This window comes from Microcebus murinus, chromosome 9, assembly GCF_040939455.1.
Source record: "Microcebus murinus isolate Inina chromosome 9, M.murinus_Inina_mat1.0, whole genome shotgun sequence".
Lineage (NCBI taxonomy): Eukaryota > Metazoa > Chordata > Mammalia > Primates > Cheirogaleidae > Microcebus > Microcebus murinus.
This window is the reverse complement of record NC_134112.1, coordinates 21,098,006-21,118,213: the sequence shown is the minus strand read 5'-3', so window position 1 is coordinate 21,118,213 and position 20,208 is coordinate 21,098,006. Positions and strand designations below refer to the sequence as shown.

At 41.9% G+C, this 20,208-nt stretch overlaps 1 protein-coding gene across 5 annotated transcripts in view; it reads right to left on the bottom strand.

The window, feature by feature from the left end:
• The window catches only part of PDE1C (phosphodiesterase 1C), a 521,012-nt gene that overhangs the window by 18,113 nt on the left and 482,691 nt on the right, over window positions 1-20,208 (bottom strand). For 4 of the 5 annotated variants that reach the window (XM_076006325.1, XM_076006322.1, XM_012779005.2 and 1 more), the window contains one exon: window positions 4,538-4,606. In XM_076006325.1, coding sequence (XP_075862440.1) covers window positions 4,538-4,606 — 69 coding nt within the window. Of the gene's footprint in view, window positions 1-4,537; window positions 4,607-14,889; window positions 18,806-20,208 lie in introns of those variants that run through there. The other variant, XM_076006323.1, reaches the window with a different exon arrangement.

The following is a 20,208-nucleotide window of genomic DNA, read 5'->3' as shown; positions in this document are numbered from 1 at the left end:
ATTGTGCTGCTATAAACATTTGAGTGCAGGTGTCTTTTTTGTAGAGTGTCATTGGATCTTTTGGGTAGATGCCTAGTAATGGGATTGCTGGATCAAATGGTAGATTCACTTGTATCACTTTAAGGTATCTCCATATTGCTTTCCACAGAGGTTGAACTAGTTTGCAGTCCCACCAGCAGTGTAGGAGTGTTCCTCTCTCTCCGCATCCATGCCAGCATTTGTTATTTGGAGACTTTTTGATAAAGGCCATTCTCACTGGAGTTAAGTGATATCTCATTGTGGTTTTGATTTGCATTTCCCTGTTGATTAGAGATGATGAGCATTTTTTCATATGTTTGTTGGCCATTCTTCTGTCTTCTTTAGAAGAGTTTCTGTTCAAGTCGTTTGCCCACTTTTTAATAGGGTTATTTGATTTTTTTCTTGCTGATTTTCGTGAGTTCTAAGTATATTCTAGTTATCAGCCCTTTATCGGATATGTACAATGCAAAAATTTTCTCCCACTCTGTAGGTTGTCTGTTTACTTTCATGACTGTTTCTTTGGCTGTGCAGACGCTTTGTAGTTTGATCATGTCCCATTTATTTATTTTTGTTGCTGCTTTGACTGCCTTTGGGGACTTCTTCATAAACTCTTTGCCTAGGCCGATGTCTAGGAGAGTGTTTCCAACATTTTCCTCTATTATTAGTATTATTAAGCTGTAGCTTCAAGGAAACAGGTCAGCAACAGTTTTTTAAGCCTTGCTACCCTATGCCCTGTATGCAGGCTATGTTCCTGGCTCTGGTTCTCAGTATTCCCTGAGCACTTTCAAAGTCCTTCCTGACACTCCCTGCCCAAGATGTGAAGCTGTCCCATGGTTCCTGTCCTGTGGTGTCAATCTGCAGACTATGTAGTAGTTCCCTTTTGTTTCTGGTTTCCAGAGCTGTTTGTCTCTGGCATTGGCCTTCAAGAAAGAGAGAAAGAGAGAAAGGGAGAAAGAGAGGAAGGAAGGAAGGAAGGAAGGAAGGAAGGAAGGAAGGAAGGGAGGGAGGGAGGGAGGGAGGGAGGGAGGGAGGGAGGGAGGGAGGAAGGAAGGAAGGAAGGAAGGAAGGAAGGAAGGAAGGAAGGAAGGAAGGAAGGAAGGAAGGAAAATTTATTTTATTTGCATATGTTTAGAGCAAAGGAGTGTGTGTCCAAAAAATGAACTTACTAGGCCATCTCACCTGGAATTCTCATCAAATGTTTTCATCTCTTAATGACTGAATTGGATTAGTCTGCAGCTGATTGATTTGATTATATCAGATCTGGCCATTTAGATGGTGTTGAAGAAAATAATGCATAAACCCTAAATTCCCAACTATGTGCATTCACTGGCTGTATAATCAAAGGTTTTTAAAAGCTGCAATGTGATATCCTGGGTGGAGCTGTGAGTGGGAACTAGCTGGGCTTAGAGACAGGCCCTTGAGGCATTTGAGTCAGAGGTAGGTTCTCTGAGATATTCCTGTGGTCTGAAGGGAGATTAGAGAGCTGGGCATTGTTATGAGTGAGGTGAGTGGGTCTGCTAGTCAAAGCATGGTTAACTGTGTCTGTGTTTTGAGAACTACCCATTCCTCCCCACAGGCTTTGGAAAAGGTCAGAACTCTGAACCTAAGACACCCAATTTGGGACCAGTTTAGACTGCCCATCTAAGGCCAAAGACAAGGTGACTATGATGCTGAGTCAGAGGCCTTGGGACCCGGCTGGCCAGCCCCAGCAGAGCAAGTGGGACCCAGGTCATTTCTGTAGACTGCACATTCTTGTAGATGATGACCAGATGACCTCAGAGGTCCCACCTGAGGCAGCAATGTTACGACCTTGTGAGGAGCACACATCATCACCTCCCACCAGAGCTGCCTGATTTAAAGCTGTTTTCCTCCTAATGCTCTATAGTCCTAAGAGCACAACAACCAATGAGCAGAGACGAGATGCACAGGGCTTCCGGAGACTACAGAGCAAGGTCTACTCAAGTACTAAAAATCAAGTTAGTATCGTTGAAGCAAGTCCAAACTTTAAAAAGAGCCTTTTTGCTGAGGATGGTTCCTGTCCATACAGTCATAAATTAAATGGGAGCTTGCTCACACACCTGTCTGCACGCACAGCTAAGAAACATTCGTGAGTACCAGACATGTGCCCATCACCTTGGCAGCACTGGAACACAACAGTCCCTATCATGGCAAAATCCACTTGTCCACAGGTATAGGAACTTATAAGCAAATCATTGTAATGTGATGTTAATTCTACATGAATGATTTGGAGAAGATGCATAGAGAGAGATGAGCCAAGGGAAGAAAAGGGTAAGGAGGGTCCCAGACAGCCACAGAAGCAAGAAAAGTTCAAGGGTACTCAGTGGACACTCAGTCCAGTTACTGAACTGGGGTAGGGGAGCTACAGAATTGGAAGTTAGAAAAGCAGGTAGACATAGATTATATTTCATTTACTCGAAGATGCCACTAATTATAAAGTGAACTATTATTCCATGTGCTACCAAGAAAAAAAATGTTGCTAATTAAATTATCACACACCATTGATTGCAAAACATCTCAGTTTCAGAGAGGTTGAAATGCAAGGCAACGTGCCTCTTACAATGGATGAAATATGATAATTACAAAAGGAAGAAATGTAAATGATAAATTAACATTAGAAAACAGGTTTTTAAAAAAAGATAAATTCAAACTGAATATGGATATCATTTTTTCTTATCAAATTGGTAAAGTATTGAAAATAATGCTCAGCATTAGCAAGGGGATAGTGAAATATGCAAACTCACAGTGAAAGTATAAATTAATACTCCCTTTCTGAAAGTCACCTTCACAACAATGCATTAAGAACCTAAATACCGTGTTTCCCCGAAAATAAGACAGGGTCTTATATTTAGACACCCTGGGGCTTATTTTCAGGGGATGTGTTATTTTTTTAAAGAATGGTACAACAATCTACATTTATTCAAATATAGTTAAGTCGTCTTCTTCTGGCACATTATCATAGTAAAATGGCAGCCACAGCTTTCCTTCTTCCCCCTGGGGACACACGATACCTAAAGCGGAGCGTCCCGCTCCTCCCTTCACTGAGGAGACTTTCCCCTCAAAGCCTCAGCTTGCAGCACGCACAGGATGGCCAGAATATGACAGGGGGAGCTGACCTTGTTGGTGGGGCTGCCCACACCTTTCCAGTCACCTATGGGATAGTAGCTGTCACTCTGGGGCAGATGAGAAGGGCTGCTCCTCTTCTTTACTGCTCCTAGACGAAATGCATGGGTTGTGCAGATGCGCTGCGTAGCCACGCCCATCGCTAGGTCTTATTTTCAGGGTAGGGCTTATATTGCACAAATGCCTAGAAATCTGCTACGGCTTCTCTTATGGGTAGGTCTTATTTTCGGAGAAACACGGTGTATGTACGTATTCTTTGAGCTAGTAATCCTGTCTGCAGGAATGTGTACTGCATCCATACTTACAAACTCAGAAGATTATTTATGCACAGGCATGAAAGGTTACTTATAATAATAAAAATGCAAGTTACATAAATGCCAAATTATCAATAAATATATAAATAAATTGTGGCATCATCATGGAAATGTTAGTCAATCATTGAAATATTTGACCAATTATTTAATAACATGGAGACAATTTCATGGCGTCATGATAAATTTTAAAAGGGAGGAAACAAAACTCCACTTAGAGCATAATTCAAATCTAGGGAAAAAGTGTTTCATAAAGACTAGATGGAGAGGTAATCTTGGTTAACTCTGGGTGGTAGCATTATTGGCAACACTTTTTCTCCTTATCATTTTTATTATTTTTCAATTTTTTTACAATGACTTTGTTTACCTTTTACACCCTTTCCTTCTCCCAAAACAGATGTGTTTTTCCCAAGTTTTACTTATAAAAATTAAATTGTAGAACAGAATGCAAGCCTATGCATGAAGACAGAATGCCCAGTGGGTGCCCTTTATATGGAATAGTAATTACACGTGATCATCATGAATACTGAAGATTTTCTAGTACCTGTTAGATAGGATACAATTCAGGTCACACACAACTTCCATATTTCTCAATAGTATAGATATTAATAATTATAAGCACCCACTATGTGTCAATACTATGCTAAACTTATAAGCTCATCACTCAGACACATTAGAAGTTTCAAGAAGCTGAGGAAGTATATGTGAGGTCACACAACTTGAACATGGCAAAGTTGGGATTTGAACCTACGCCCCTACCTCACCAGGGACTCACACTCCTTCCCCTGTACCATCTGCATCTCAAAGGCAGATACTTCCATAGTATGTCCAGATGAACAACAAGGAGGAGCAAGATTCTATTATTTCCTTCAGTGAGTAGAAGAGATTGTGAAGCAACCATGAAAATATTATGTCTGTTCCTGGAAGAACCTCACAAATGTGGATAGAGTGGACACACACAGAGCCAGCCTCTCAGTTTGTCAACTGCTAAACTCAACTCCTGAGAAGCCAGTCCTTCCCATTGTCGCCGGTCACTAAGATAATGGTGCAACGCCAGATTTACCCACCTGGTAAGGTAAGGCGACTCGTGGAGCTAGTGCTTGGGGCAGGTGAGCCGTGAGAACGTCGCTTTGTGCCTGTAAAGAAGAAAAAGAGGATAAGTAAAAGCAGGATGGTGGACAGACGTGCTGGACAGGTAACTGTTCACCTGGAATGCTATCAGATTTTGGTCTGAAAACAACATACAGAAGAAGGTTGGGTGAGGTTGTGGGGTGGCGCATACTCTATGGTCCAGAACAACCAGGAGCGAGAGTGGCCTTTACCTTGGCGGGAGCAACTCTGCTGGTTCCTCTGGTCGGCAGGTTGGTATGTTGGGGACCAATGCACCCCTGAGCAGGGCTGCACCGTAGGGTCACCAGGGACGCTTCCTAAACATGCAGCTGCCTGGGCGCCACTCCCAGAGTACCAGGGTGGAGGTCTGGCATGGGTATTTTTCAAGCCCCCCAGATTACTCTAATGTGCATCCAGGGCAGAGCACTACCAGCTGGGGAAGGGAAAGTTCTAGATTTAGACTTAAGGAAGCAGGAATTTTGGCCCTGTTTTGGCCCTATATCCGCTCCTGGAGCTCAAGCAAGTAACTGGGTCTCCCTGAAGCTCAGGTCTTCATCTGCAAGATGAGAATAACGACCATCCCACCCAGGTGTTCTGGTGAGGATGGGAGGGACAAGATGTGAGAGTGTCGGGCATGGCAGGAGACTGCCCAAGTGCTAGGGTAGGGGGTCTCTGCGCTCCCCAGCAGCCGGCGACAATTCCCGTTAGGAAGGGGAGTATCTTAGTTCATATAAACAGTTTAATGGGTCACCACGAGGAAATGAAAAGTCGAACCCCAGGATGCGATCAGTAAGAAGAGAGCAGAACAAAAGAAGGGCTGAGCGCAACCCTGTCGGGTCTGCTGCTAAGAAAGACTGGAATGGAGTTAATTTCCTCTGTGACCTTGATTCAATTATTAAACAAGGTATTTGGATGGAAAAAAAAAAAAGAAGGGCTGAGTTGTTCCGCAAAAAAATTATAATTTATATATGTACGAATGTATATACATATGTGGTTGTGTATATGTGCACACACATTTACATATATCTACATACAAACACACATATACACACATATTTTACATGTGAGCATAAACACTATTCATTCATTCATTCATTTTGCCATCTAGAGTGGGAAGAAAGGCCTGGAAGCCAGACTCCGGCAGTGAGGGAGGTGGCTGCAGCCTGAGCTGGCAAGGTGCAGGGAGGACTCAGGCAGAGGACATGCGTGAGTTGATGTTAAGTTACTCCTGTTGAGAGTCCCCACAGCTTCCCCTACTTCTAGTAAAGTCTACTTTGTACGCAGAGGCCTGGTGTGAGTGTGAGTGGAAGTTGTGCTGACTGAGAAAACCCCGTCTGTCGACACGGCCACTGGTGAGGATGACGAGGTGAGCCATGGACCAGCCGGCATCCAGGAAGCAGAAGCGGGGGCCGGAGGGGGCGATGGGTGGCCTGTTGTCCCTACCCCCGAACACCTGGTGAGAAGTGGACACATACACCCTGGATGTTGTTTGACATCGTTGCATTTTAATCTTACAGAACAGGGGACCAACCCTGATGTTCTGTGTTACTGTTAATTATTATGATTTCTGGCAGTTGTAGCAGTGTTAATAGTAATAAAAATAGAAAATCAATGCAAACTCCGCAGATGGACAAAAACTGCTAATTTTCAGGAGGTGACAGAAGCTGTATCTGGCAGGACTTTATTTCTCTATATTCCAGGATTTACAGATGCCCTGGATGTCGGAGTTGGCGGAAAACACAGAGGGCTCACACGTGGCTGGAACTGCACTTCAGAATCCTCTGAATTGATTTCCATAAATGTGGCTTCCGTGGTCCGTGCCTGGATCCTAAAGCAGAACCTCCGGGGAACAGAGCCAGAAATTTTCACTTTAAAAGTTCACCGGTGGGTCTAATGATCGTGGGTCTAATGAGGCGTTGGACACTCCTAGGGTGAAAGATTTACCCACAGTGATACTAAGGGTTAGGGCCAGAGCTGCCTCGCTGCACAACCCCAGTGGATGCCACTCACGTTGCAGTTGCATCCTACAAGAAGTATGGTGCACCCTGAGCGTGCAGGAAATCGCCCCGACTGGGGGCGCTACCAGGATGCGCACTCGTGCCTCTGGCCTTGCCTTCTTCCCACATTGCTCCTGCTCCATCAGAAACGTCTCTGCATCCCACCGGACCCGCCCCTGCTGTGGGGACACCAATGACTCATGCATTTATCCCTCCACTCACAAAACTTTTTACTTGCCTCATTGAGCCTTTGGGACAGGGTCTCTCCACAGCGGCACTGTGGCACTTAAGCCGCACAGTTCTGTGTGGTGGGGGCCGCCCTGTGTGCTGGAGAATGTTCAGCAGCATCCTTGGACTCTACCCGTTACACGTCAGTAACACCTCCCTAGTCGTGACAATCAGAGTGTCCTCCAGACAGTGACACATGCCCTCTGGGGACAAATGCGCCCTCAGCTGAGAACCACTGTTTTAGGACGGAGACAGGACTTCGATGTTTAATTCAGAGCTGCGAGTCGCAGTTGGGCTGCTTGGCCATTAGTTACAGTCACTCCCTCGTATCACGCAGTGACTATGGCCCTGGCACTGTGTGAGCTCAGAAGCATGAAATGTGCCTACAGTGTCCTAACACTCTGCCAGTAAAATTACTCCCATTTTACAGGATTTAGAGACAGAGGGAATTTAAGTATTAATAATTTGCACAAAGCTACTGAGTGTGTGTGGCGGGGCAAAATTTAAGCCAAGATCCTTCAAAGTTCAAACCTACAGAAACTCTTCCCCACAATTTTTCCTGCTTCTTGGCCAAGCCATTACCTAGGTTTCCTCCAAGTACAGTCTCCCAAATTTGCCTAAGGATAAGAAAAACCTGAGACAATTATTTTAACAAAAAAGGAAAAACAAAACCAGATTCCCAGGCCTGACCAAGCCCTAAGAGACAGCATTTCCGGAGGGGACTCCTGGGGACCTGGATATTTCACAAGTGCCCCAGGTGACCGATTGTCAGGCAAGCTGGGAAAACCTTGTGGGACAGAAATTTCCTTCTTCTTGTCTAACTAGTGGGAAATACGGCACTCTGCTTCTCAGGGATGCTCTTGCGAAGTTGAGAGACCACATTTAATGTTGCCTACACGAGTACTTGAAAATCTGCAAAGTACTCAACAACTACAAGCTTTCAAGTGTATTGCCTATAGAAACATTCACTACTGCCAGTTTATTTCATAGGAATGCTTGGTGCAATTGTGTGTGTGTGTTTTTCAATAACCTACTGCCATCTTCCAAAAGCCTGCAGCTTGATGGCTTTTCCTAGAAGCAGCTTTTCACCCCCTTGGTATCTTCTTTGCAGACACCGAGTGAGATGGGGACCTCTGGGAGCCTTGGGGAAGTGAAAGAGCAGAACTGCGAGGCCTTCTGGAAGTGCTATTTTCTCTGCATGCTTGATGAAATACTTGGTATATCAGGAAAGGGATGAAACCACCCCTTCTCTCACAGTCATGAGTCATACCCAGGTAGCAGGCAGGGATGTATAAAATAAGCCTGTTCGTGATTTCTGCTGACCTTCAGGCAGCACCACGGACCACTGGGGGTGGTCAGGTTCTGAGTCAGCCTCCCACAGACTCCCTCCCAGTTCACTGAGGTTGTATCCCTGCAATCGTTTTCCCCTCTGCAGCTACCAAATTACCTCTCACGTTACTCAAAGTTCCACTCACGGGACCGTACCTCTCTCACTCCCTCCCATTTCCAGGGGGAAAAAACCATCAGAAACAGAGTTGGAAAATCCAGGTCCAGATTGAGCTTCTCCACTAAACTGTGCCCTATGGTGCCGTGTGTGCAGAAGGCCTTGGGACAGACTAACACGTTAGTGGCTCTTGCATTTTTTTGTAGATATCTACAGTCAGAGGTTTGCAATCCTGGCTACATATTAGGATCATCTGGGGGAGTTTAAAAATATATATATGCTGACACCCGCCCGGGCCCTTCACCGCAAGATGCTACCCAGTGGTCTGCGGTTGGGGCCTGGGCAGGGACACTGTTTAAAGTTCCCTGATCTGCAGCCACGAGGGAGAGGGGCTGCCTTCAGGGAGTACTCAGAGAAGATGCTTCCTCCGGCTGTCAGGGGTAGCCTTCTTTCTTCTGAACAACTGGTATGCTTGATCCTCATGGGTTATGTGAACCTTACAAATGGTTTCTTTCCATTTTTACTTAGGCTTCCACGATGCTCAGACCCAGTTTGTGACTCGATGCTGGGAACTGCAGAGGCCTATTTAGCCTGCATTGTCTGCACACTAAGTAACAACTGCTCTGGTTGGCTCTATCTATACTAGCTCTACTTTATGCAACTGGTTTTTATTCTGCAAAATTTTTTTTAAAATACAATGTATTAAATTTATGTGATTTTAGAATTCTTAAATATGTTACAAATGAGGCACTTAAAATAAAAACAAATGAACTACATCAGTGGTGCCATCGCTAAGTTTCATTTGCCTCATCTACAAAATTTAGAAGATATCAGTTTCAGGACATAATTGTGAGGATCAAGTGGGAGTACAAGTGTGAAAGTCCTTAGCAAAAACTGTGAAGTGCAATATAGTATTTGTTATTAGTTTATATTCAAAAAGAAAAAAGATAGGGGTCCCTGTGTGTGTGTGTGTGTGTGTGTGTGTAAAGTAGCTAATATGTCATCTTTGGGAAATAAGCACTTTAAGGTCAGGAATTACATTGTCCTTGACCCGAGGCATGCAGCTGTTTAAAGAGTAAACAACCCAATCAGTCAGCTTGGGGCAGAAATGTCATCACCACAGCTTGTGTAACTTGAGGTATCTTTTGACAAACGAATAGCTTTCAGATATTTCAAATTAATGTCCTTGGTTGGTTCAGCTAAAGGGCAATGAATCCAATTCATCAAGGGTCTGGAGAAGAAGACGGTGATGGAAGTGACAACCAAGGCTATCCGCCTCAGGGTGAACACACACCTAAGATGTGGGACGTCATGAAGTTAGTGCTAAACCCCAGTGATTTGTGGCTTAACCTCAAATAATTTCCCTTCTGCAAAATGGGCCAGGGTTAGCCTGGCCAAGCTCAAGCCTGCTGGGGAAAGGGTGATTTAAGAGCCCTTGAGACCAAACGTCATCATTATTAATGGCCTGATGACAGCAATGTTATTATAACACAACCAGTCCCACAGGGCAGAGGTGGATGCTGAGAGACTGAGGTAGGAAAGTTTCTGTCAACGTACTGGGCATTTTCAATCTCCTCCTTTTAGCATATTGCAAATGACTACCTTTCTGATATCCACAAGCCTCTGATCATTATTGCTAAGCCTGTCTGGCAACATCTGCTTTGTGCTCCATTTGGGCACATTGTCTGAGGCCTCAGAACAAATCATCATTGCCCCTTCATGCCCTTCAAGAAAGAGTATCAAGAGAAGTCCAAGTTTTGCTTAGATTGTGTTTAGAGGGCTTCAAACCCACCCGCACCACCCTGAGTAGTCTTCCAATAGTACATAAATTAGAGCTGCAAATTCAGAGTGTTTAACAGTATTTTTTCTCCACGATACAGCCCCATCAATATACTATGCTTGCTCTTGTGTGCCTTGATTATGTCTTTTCATCACAAAGAACAGTGATCAGAAATACAAGAGCTCTTCAGATATGCAACACTATATGCTATTTAAATATGACTTTTTAAATATTTGAATATGCTTTGAATTTGAATTAGGCCTATGAATGAGAAGCCCCCCAAAATGCCCACAACTTTTGACCCAGTAATTGTACATCTAGAAATACATCCAATGGAGATATTCAGAAATGTGACAAAGCCTTATACGCAAAGAGCTCCATGGTTATATTATTTACATCTGCAAAAAATAAAAGCATATAACTTAATTGCCCAACAGCCAGAAAGGTGGTTAAGTAAATTGTGCCAGAGCCACAGAATGAAATATTAATATTATGTTGGTATTAAAGTTATATTAATGAAAAGTTTTTCAAAAACAGGTAAATGCTTACAGTCCAATGTTATGTGAACCATAATGCAAAATTAAATAGGCTGTATGGCTTTAACTGTGTAAAAACACATAGCAAAAGACCATAAGAAAATGCAGTAATGCATTGACAGTGATTAATTATTGGAGGGAGTATTACAAATGATTTTAAGTTTCTTACTATATTTCTCTATATTTTCCAAATTGAGTAAGTTCTGTTTTTGCTTTAAGAAAAAAAAATTAAATAAATATTTCAATGAATGTTTCACAGCACCATTTACCAGAGTAATAATCCAGTGGAGTTGGAGGAGGCCCAGACGACAGGGTGGCATTTGTGTGATATGCATCACCACCAGCAGGGGGCTCCTTCTTAGGGGGGCCTGTTTGAAAGAGTCAGGTTGGGTGCCATACAAGATGGAAGCCACTTGTATCCCCACCAACGAGGGTAAGGACTACAGATGCTCCCCTTACATTGGCTTGATTTACAATTTTTTGACTTTATGATGGTGCAAAAACGATATGCACTCAGTAGAAACTGCATACAACTATTCTGTTTTTCACTTTCAGTATAGCATTCAATAAATTACATGAGATATTCAACATTTTATTATAAAATAGGCTTTGTGTTAGATGACGTTGCCCAATTGTAGGCTAGTGTAAGTGTTCTGAGCACGTTTAAGGCAGGCTAGGTTAAGCCATGATGTTTGGTAGGTTAGGTATATTAAATGCAATTTCAGCCTACTATATTTTCAACTTATCATGGGTTTATCAGGATGTAACCCCATTGTAAGTCAAGAAGCATCTGTATTCCCTAGTCAGATTCCTTGTGTTCATGGCTAGAGAGGAGGAAAATATTGCCAAGTATAGCCCTTTCGAGAGAAAGAGAAAAGTTTAGAATTTGAAAGCTAGCATTGCAGGGCTGTAAAAGCATAATATCATCGTACCTTGAAGAAAATTAAATATATGGAAACCAGCCTAATTCCATGAATACTGAGATTTCTTATGCCTTTGACAATTTTCTCCCATCCACCTCATCTCTTATAGTCAAAAAATACTATATGAAACACAACACAGTCATACTCTGTGTATATCTTCCCATGTGTAGGCAAAGGCACTTGTTACCAGGGTACTATGTGGCATTTGGGGTAATACAAAAGAGACAGATGGTTGAGTGAGTTTGGGCAGCCCTGTATCTGGGACAGAACATGGACAACAATGAAAACAATTAAAGGAAAGAAAAAACAGCCTTCTCATTTTTCAAGTTCCAATTAAGAGGTTAACTCAATGTTTTTATTTGGTAATCAGAAGAACATACAAGTACTTAGGCATTACTAGATGCTGGAGGAAAATTATACATTGAAAGACTGTCAGGCTCATCTGAGCAGTAAAGATTTACAATAAACACATCTTTAATTTTTTTGAGAGCAGCTTAGTATACTCTGTTCTACATGACATCCATATGATTTAATTTTGCATTGGGGGATATGACGCTATGGTGTTTGAACAGGTTGTTTTAGTACAAAGCAGCATCGTAGGGAACAGAACACTCTTCCTTAGAATGGATGGCTAACCTCTTGCCCTCTGATGTACAAATGTGGATTACAACCTGCATTTTATCTGCCAGAAGCATATTTGACATCATGGAAGTACATTCTATCACCACCATGAAATAAAAATAAGCCCATTTTACCATCTTTCCTTTAGGAAGAGCATTTCCAGAATATATCCAAAAATCTCTTCCTTATGCTTCCAAAGAACTACTATAATCTGGGATAAGGTTTGCGGTTTTGGTTCTGCTCGCCTCCTTTTGAGTCTTGCTAATGTCCTTGATATAATCCAGACATTTCCCACAAATCCTGCTGAACAGCAGCAACACCTAAGGCTGAGATGAGCTGAGTTTTCCATTCACATATGGCCAAGCCCTTAGTAGGAGAAAGTCTATAGACCCACAGTGAGAGCAGAGCATTCTAGGGAGAAAAACCCTGTGAGAGCAAAAACTGTGCTCTCCCCCTAAGGAAGATGATAGCAACATTATATTATTACCCTGGGAGCCTTGGGCAACTGACCTCTCGTAAGCATTTCCTTTCCCTGTGTCTTTTTCCCAATCTATCTCCTCCCTACCTGCCCCTGCCCCACCTTTGATACCCAACACTTTCTCACATGAACTACACTGGAACAAGGTGCTTTTATTTTTCCCATTAGTTTGTGTTTCTATGGAATAAAATGATGCAAGCGAAATGGGTTACCTGGACAGAGGCAAAAGAAGGAATTTGTGAAATGTAGAAAAATGGGAGAAGAAAAGAAGGAAAAGGAAAAAGAAAGGGTATGAGAAAGGCAGGACGCTTATATCAGATGGGGGAGAATCTGGTTGTACAGTGGGCATAAGAGCTGATAAAAACCTAACCAGGCTCTACAAATGAAAATAGCAAATATATTAAAAAATTTTTACAGCATATAAAATTGTATAAAAATATCATCAAAGCAAGAATAAAGCAAAATGTATATAGTTCTATCTCTAGAATCATTTACTAGACAATACCTATGGCTGTAGGTTTTGACTATAAATCTACGTATATAGATATGTGACTGTATTTCTGTATCTTCACACATGTACCCACTCAAAGACAAGGAAAGTAGTGTATACACATCCGTACCCCAAGACAGATCACGACAGAGAAGCAAAGACTATATACAAGGATGTGCCTCCAGGGCAATCTAAAAGCCATTCCATAGCTTTTGGGTTTTAATGGAGTATATTTTAAATGAGTTGCCTTGTGCCATAAACTGACTGAGAAATGCTTCTGCACGTTCAGAAGTCAGCACCCATGAGGAATACGTGGGTGAGGTTCAGGAACCATGGCTGAAGTCGACCAAAGCTGAGAGATGGGTCTCCAGTTGGCACTGACTCCGTCCTGAGACAGCCAGCATTTACCCCTGGGGTGTCGAGGTCTCCCCAGGGGCCACTGAATGGTTGTGCCCACTCTCCACTCCCTGCTCCTCTGGCTCAGGAGGTGCCAACTTAGGCTGTGTCCAAGTGCACTTAGTGAAGCCAGTGTCAATCCACTTCTGCTTGCAAACAAACCAGAATAAATGTGAATTCATCTCAAATATGACTTCCAACATTTTCGAGAAAAATGGGTGAGGTGGAGGGGCTATTTAAGGAAACAATTAGGGATTCATAATGTTTAAGTTTGACTTGTATGCACCCTTCAGTTCAGGTCTCCCACTGCACACGCCCCCGCCCCACTTGTTCAAGGTAAAAACAAGAAGTTCTTTCAATGAAGCAATTCTTGTTTGTTAAGGACTTTCCTGGAAGTGCACCCAATCTTTTACAAATGTTCAGTGACAACCTGCAGAGGCCTACTTCGCATTTTTCTGACTTTCCTGGACCCATGTTCACATAGCAGATAAACTCTGTCTAATGTAGATAGATGACTCTGGTACCATCCTAATTCTAGTGTCACCCCTGTGCCCATCAGTGTCTTTGATGAGAGAAAACCTTAAAAACTGAAATCTGGCCTTGGCAGGCAATATGTCTCTTGATTCCCAGAGGGATACTTCATAGGAATATTGTCACTGCTCATTACGATTTTTCCATTAAGTTCATTTTCTAAGTGATAATGAGGCCTTTAATCATAGATCACAGTTGATGAATTACAAGAATTACTTTCCATTTATTCATGAATAAGATCCAATATAACATCATCATTGCAACATTATGTTCTTTAATGTGCAATTTTGCCACAGTTCAGTGCTATTACCAATCATATCACCGGTGGAGCAGGACTATGCAATGATTCCTCACACTGCACATATATAGAAGCTCCTATTTGCTCCAAGAGAGTCCATTTGGGGTTTTTAAAGTTTCAACTTGTATTCTAAATAAATCTATTGGTGTTTCATATAAATTGATGTCATCATTCCTTTTGGAAGAGCATTCTCAAATAAATCCTATTTTGTTGTTCTGGGTTTTTGTTTCTTCCCAAATCAAAAGACCAAAGAGGGCCGGGCGCGGTGGCTCACGCCTGTAATCCTAGCACTCTGGGAGGCCGAGGCGGGCGGATTGCTCGAGGTCAGGAGTTCAAAACCAGCCCGAGTGAGACCCCGTCTCTACTAAAAGCAGAAAAAAATTAATTGGACAACTAAAAATATATATACAAAAAATTGGCCGGGCATGGTGGCACATGCCTGTAGTCCCAGCTACTCGGGAGGCTGAGGCAGGAGGATCGCTTGAGCCCAGGAGTTTGAGGTTGCTGTGAGCTAGGCTGACGCCACGGCACTCACTCTAGCCTGGGCAACAAAGTGAGACTCTGTCTCAAAAAAAAAAAAAAAAAAAAAAGACCAAAGAGAGGTTTTTATTTTTATTTTTTCCTTAAACTTGGTTCTGACAATTTCCTTCAAATCACCTGCAATTTCCCATCTCTTATGATAAGCTATTTGTGTGACTAGGGTACGTCTGCATATACTTAGAAGATAAGCCTTTAGCAATGTGCTTGGCATATAGGAGATGCTGAATAAATTTTCAGGGAAATTTGAATTGTGTTTGCATTCACAAGTGGGGCATGGAATTCAGTTTGACAATTCTGCATGTGTTTCCTGAATGCTGACTACATTCCAGGCACTGTGGTGGGCCAGTACTGCAACTCCTGTGGGGCAGGTGGGCATCTCAGAATCAGGACAACAAAGTTTACAATTGCAAAAAAATAAACCAAAAAACAAAAACAAAATAAAAAAGAAACACATTGCTTGAATTCCCCAAATGCCCTTTATTTGGGACATAATACTACATATATAGGCTTCCAATCTCAGTATCTTCTCTATTTTTCATTATGAAAAAAAGATTTTGTGCTTTTTTTTCTGTTGTTTCCCCCATGCTCCATAAGGAACGTTACAAAGTAATTTCTATCTAAATCTCTGCTCAGATGTTAAAAAAAGAATAGAAGAAAATATATTCCATATTCTATCTATCTATCTATCTATCTATCTATCTATCTATCTATCTAAAGAAAAGTGATCCATAAGAGAAATGACAATAAAAAACAAACCAGTATTCTTATTCCCAAAATATGGATAACAAAATCGGTCTCCATCTTTTTGATTCCTTCCTGTCTCACAACCTGTGAAACATTGCTCTTTCCTGTTCACTTTTATTTTTGTAAAGGCATGGTTCTGGGTGGCAAATATAATATAATGGCTGAAATTGTGCAAATGAATTGAATGTGAGCACTAGAGTATTCCTTGGCTTTCAGATGTTTAGATGCCATCTTACTGTTTAAGCATATCAGATCCATAATGGGATCCTGTCAGATGTTTTCCCTAGTTTTTAAATTTCCAAGAATGAAATGAACAGTGGAAGAAAGTCCATTTGAATTTAATAGGTTAGAACTGAGTCTCCTGTCTGCTGCCATCAACTATCAGGGCTCATAACCTAAGAAAGGTTGGCACGAATAAAAAATGGAACAAAGATCCCCACGAGGGTAAGTCGCTTTGCCACTGAAATGTACCACATTAACACAAGTTGGAGGACTTCATTTGTCACTTTCCGCCCAGAGATGTGCAGAACATGGTTTTGTCGTGGTGAGACTGTCCCTACTGCTGTCTATATACACCAGTCAATTCTTCATTCAGGTGTGTAAGTCCTTGCTGTGGGCGTGTACACCGGAATAAGATGCTGTAATCTGTGCAATGGAATAATGTTTGCCCCATATTGCTGTTCAACTTGGAGAACATTGTTTCAAGAGAATTAAAAGACCACAGAAAATCAGCTAGAGCTTTGGAAATACTGTCCTTCCAGTCAATACTAACTTGGAATAATTACTTTAATGTTTTATCAGCTCTAGTATCAATTCACAGCATAATAATATATTATTTTATATTCTTTAAATAGATAAGTTTGCATTTTTACTCAATGTCCCTTCAAAACAATTTTTAAGCATCTAAACCTAAGACTGAGTTACATGGAGCTTTTTTTTTTTCCTCAGTGAGAGTTCTAGGTAAAGTTCTATACTGAATGACATTCTCTTCCCATTCTTTTTCAGCTGATTAATTGACTTAAAGCAAATGAAAAACATTTCCATCTTTATTGGTGCTAGGAAAAAATGGCTATATTCCTGTTTCTTTTTCAAATGTTGTTTGGTGCTGCTTGTTTGATTATAAAATGAAAGGTGTAGACTTTCTATTTTGACTAGCCAAATAACTACACATACAAAAATACAGAATAGAAATGGGGTAAAAGATTCAGGTTCCAAGGTCAAGAACGGAATACACCTGGTTGTGTTTCCTACCTATACAAAATCAGACCACCTCGAAGAACATCCTTTGCAACCTGATGTCCTAGGGATTGAATGGAGTTTGTAGGCATGTTTTGTTTGACCAGCACACTGTAAGAGTCTGAGTTACTAATATTAATAGTTGCCAGTATGTAAAAACTTAGAGAGGGCTTGTATAAAGTCCTAGGTATCTAAGACCCCCATCCCTACACAGCACAAATCCAGTAGCTGAACACCAACTCCGCCTGTTGACCTGATCACCCCCAGCCACCCCCGTCTCCAATTGTTCGCAGCCCCTACTGCTCTTACTGTTTCCCTAATGCTAAAGCCCACTAAGAATGGCCGTTTATCCCAATAACTGTGATGTGACATGGCTTTTCTCATTTACTTGACCTGCTAGGCCCCTGAACTCATTTGGATTTGTGACCACGTCATTTGTCGTGGTCACTGCTAGGAAAGCAAGGAGGAAACAGAAAAACATAAATGTTATTACGATGCAAAATGTAGAGCCGACAGAAGAAACCTGTTCAAATACCAGCATGCTGCTATACATTCTGCACGACAAAGGTCTCCAAATCTTTCTGCTGGGGAACATTTCGGTGAGGCAAAAGGCCTTGAAGACCACATACAGTCTCTCTTTTTCCTGTCTGAAGAAATACTAATTTTTGCCCTAGAAATGAAAGGATTTTAAAATATCTGTCTTTTGTGCTTTTTAATGTAGAAATTAAATCTGCAGTGGGGAAAGCACTTAAGCCTGTTGCCCAGCTCTTTCTTCCTATTGCTGATCCACTTCATCACCAGCACATTCACACAATTTACTCTTGCGAAGGACTCAGAGATTCCTTTGTGACTCACGAACACATTTTAAGAGCCACATTTATCCAAATCACACCATTTAGACTCATAAAAATCACACTTGACTTGTACTCCCCTGGATCCCAGTTTTCATTTGGTTTCCGGGGGCCGTGTCATTATTCTCCTTCCATGCTACATCTACTATTCCTATTTTCGATTTGTGCTATTCATCAGCTCCTACCTGGTGTTTTTAAAGACTTACTAAAACACAAAGAATTTTACCTGACATATCTCCCTGATACTAATTCCCTTAGCATTTTACTGAATCAAAAGAAGAGTGATGAAGTCAAACCACAGATATTCAAAAGAAAAGAACCAGCCAGTGGTAAAAAATTTCAGTGACTCCTTAGTTATAGACGCCACCTGGTAAAAACAATGGGTTCCCCCCACCCCAACCAGTATGATCAACAGCAGAAACATTCAGGTTTATATTAATGAGTGCACAGATAAAATAAATTAAGCATCAGATACAGATTCCTATAGAATAATCTCCTTTAAAAAATACAAACAGAATTTCATATACAAATGGAAAAAATAAAAGCATAAGAACAAATGTTAAGTCTTCATGGAAACCGGAGAAAACAAATGTTCCTGACTCGGGAAAGGAACCAGAGATTGGAAGCATCATCTCGGCTGCAATGAAGGGCAGCGTGGCTGTATCCACCATCAGGAGCCAGTGCAAAAATAACAGCATTTAAGGTAATGGCATTGACAGTAGTAAAATGGCAATTACTGTGTGTATGGCTTTTTCAGGCCTCTCCCAGCACATCCAGGATGTCCATTCTCATCAGGCCAGACAGATGCCTTGAAAGCCAGGTCATTAGCAAAGGATTTTGAGGAAGTCCCTTCATGTTTTGTTTCTATTTGTGCAAAAATCCCAAGTTGTTTTGTTGGCTCAGGGGAAAATCCCTCCGAGTTCTAATACCCCCAAAGAGTCATCCCCTGGGAGGAGATGGAATGAGAGAAGGCCAAGTGGAGGGGGCTTGGTTTTGAAAGTTGTACACCTTCTCCAGATATGGGTCTTTGTGGAAGAAGGAGAAGAAGGAGAATGAAGAAGCTCAGCTAAAATGATGCAAGACATTGGCAGCCTCTTTTATTGTATATGAGGTCTTTTTTACTCTTCTGAATCTGAAAAAAAGAAAAAGAAAAAGAAAAGTGTCAATGCTGCCTTTCCCCCTCTCCACCCTCCAGGTCTGAGGAGAAGAAAATCTGGGAGAAAAATAGGCAAGGGGCAGAGGGGACCAATAGAGCATTTCAACACTGGCCATTGCGATCTTCTTTGCAACATGATTCATTCCACCCATAAGGGAAAATCTCAGTGCAGAACTTTAAACATCATTTTAAATCTTAATGGTTGCTTTAAACTAGATTATCAAACATTTGCTTCATGCAATACGTGTACTAAGCTATCTTATTTTGAAATCAAGACGACAGATTTGCTGCCAGATCTGGCCAATTTGTCTCCAGGGTCAGTGGGATTGAAAGAAATCAGTTTCATCTTATCCCAACTGTTTCCATAGCAAAAGCAATATTCCTCTCTCTCTCTTAATTCTTGCTCCACCCTCAGAAGCTTCCCAAAGACATTTAAAGCAAGATGTGTCCCAGCCAAAAATCATCATGCAGATGGGTGAGTCACCTGAATTCTCCACTGGACCCAGAGTGAGGGGGTGGAGAAAGAAGACAAGGATGGAAACAGGAATAAGTTAATGGAAAAAGACAATATTGGATTTTTTTTTTTACCTGGCATACTCTGTCCTATGTAACCTCAATGGTCTTGGACCAAATTTAAAACAACAACAAGCCTACTGTATTACTGCTTCCCATTGGTGCTGCGTGGTCTGCAAGTCATCATGCCTTATAGTTAGCAAGTGTCCCTCCTGTGCAGGGCTCCGAAGGGCTAGGAGTACAGTGGTTTGGAATTTAAGAAGTGTGACACCATCATCCACAGAGACGTTAGGAGTCTTCACAGAACATGCAAAGTTTCTCACTCAACTTTAAAGACTAAGATGCTCTCCTAAATAAAACTTAGCTGAAACTAGGCAGAAAGCTAGTTGGGAGATAGGAGAGCCCCTTCTGATCCATTGCAATCACAGTCAATTCTCAATTTTCCAGGGGTCATTGATCCAGGATGGCTGCTGTTCCTTTTATTTTATTCTGTTCTTGACTGTTTGTCATGTTTACCCTCCATCAGCACCTTCACTCACGTGGGAGAAATAACAGAGAAGGGAAAGGCTTCTGACTGATCCCTTTACTCTGATACTAGCACTGATAAATTTGCCAGTGAGAGAAGGAGGTGAAACAAAAAAAGGTGACATGTTGGAGGGTTCCCTCTGGCTACGCATCTCCACCCTGCCCCCCACATTTGAGTTAAGGGGTGGAGGGAAGGGGTATATAAAGCAAGCTCTGTGTTTAAGTTGTGCCCATGTTCATTGTCATTAAGAACAACCAACAGTAAAAGAACAAGAGGCATGTGTTCTGTCGCTGGGTCTGTTACCTGAGAGATCATCCCTGGCCTTCCAAACACGAACTCT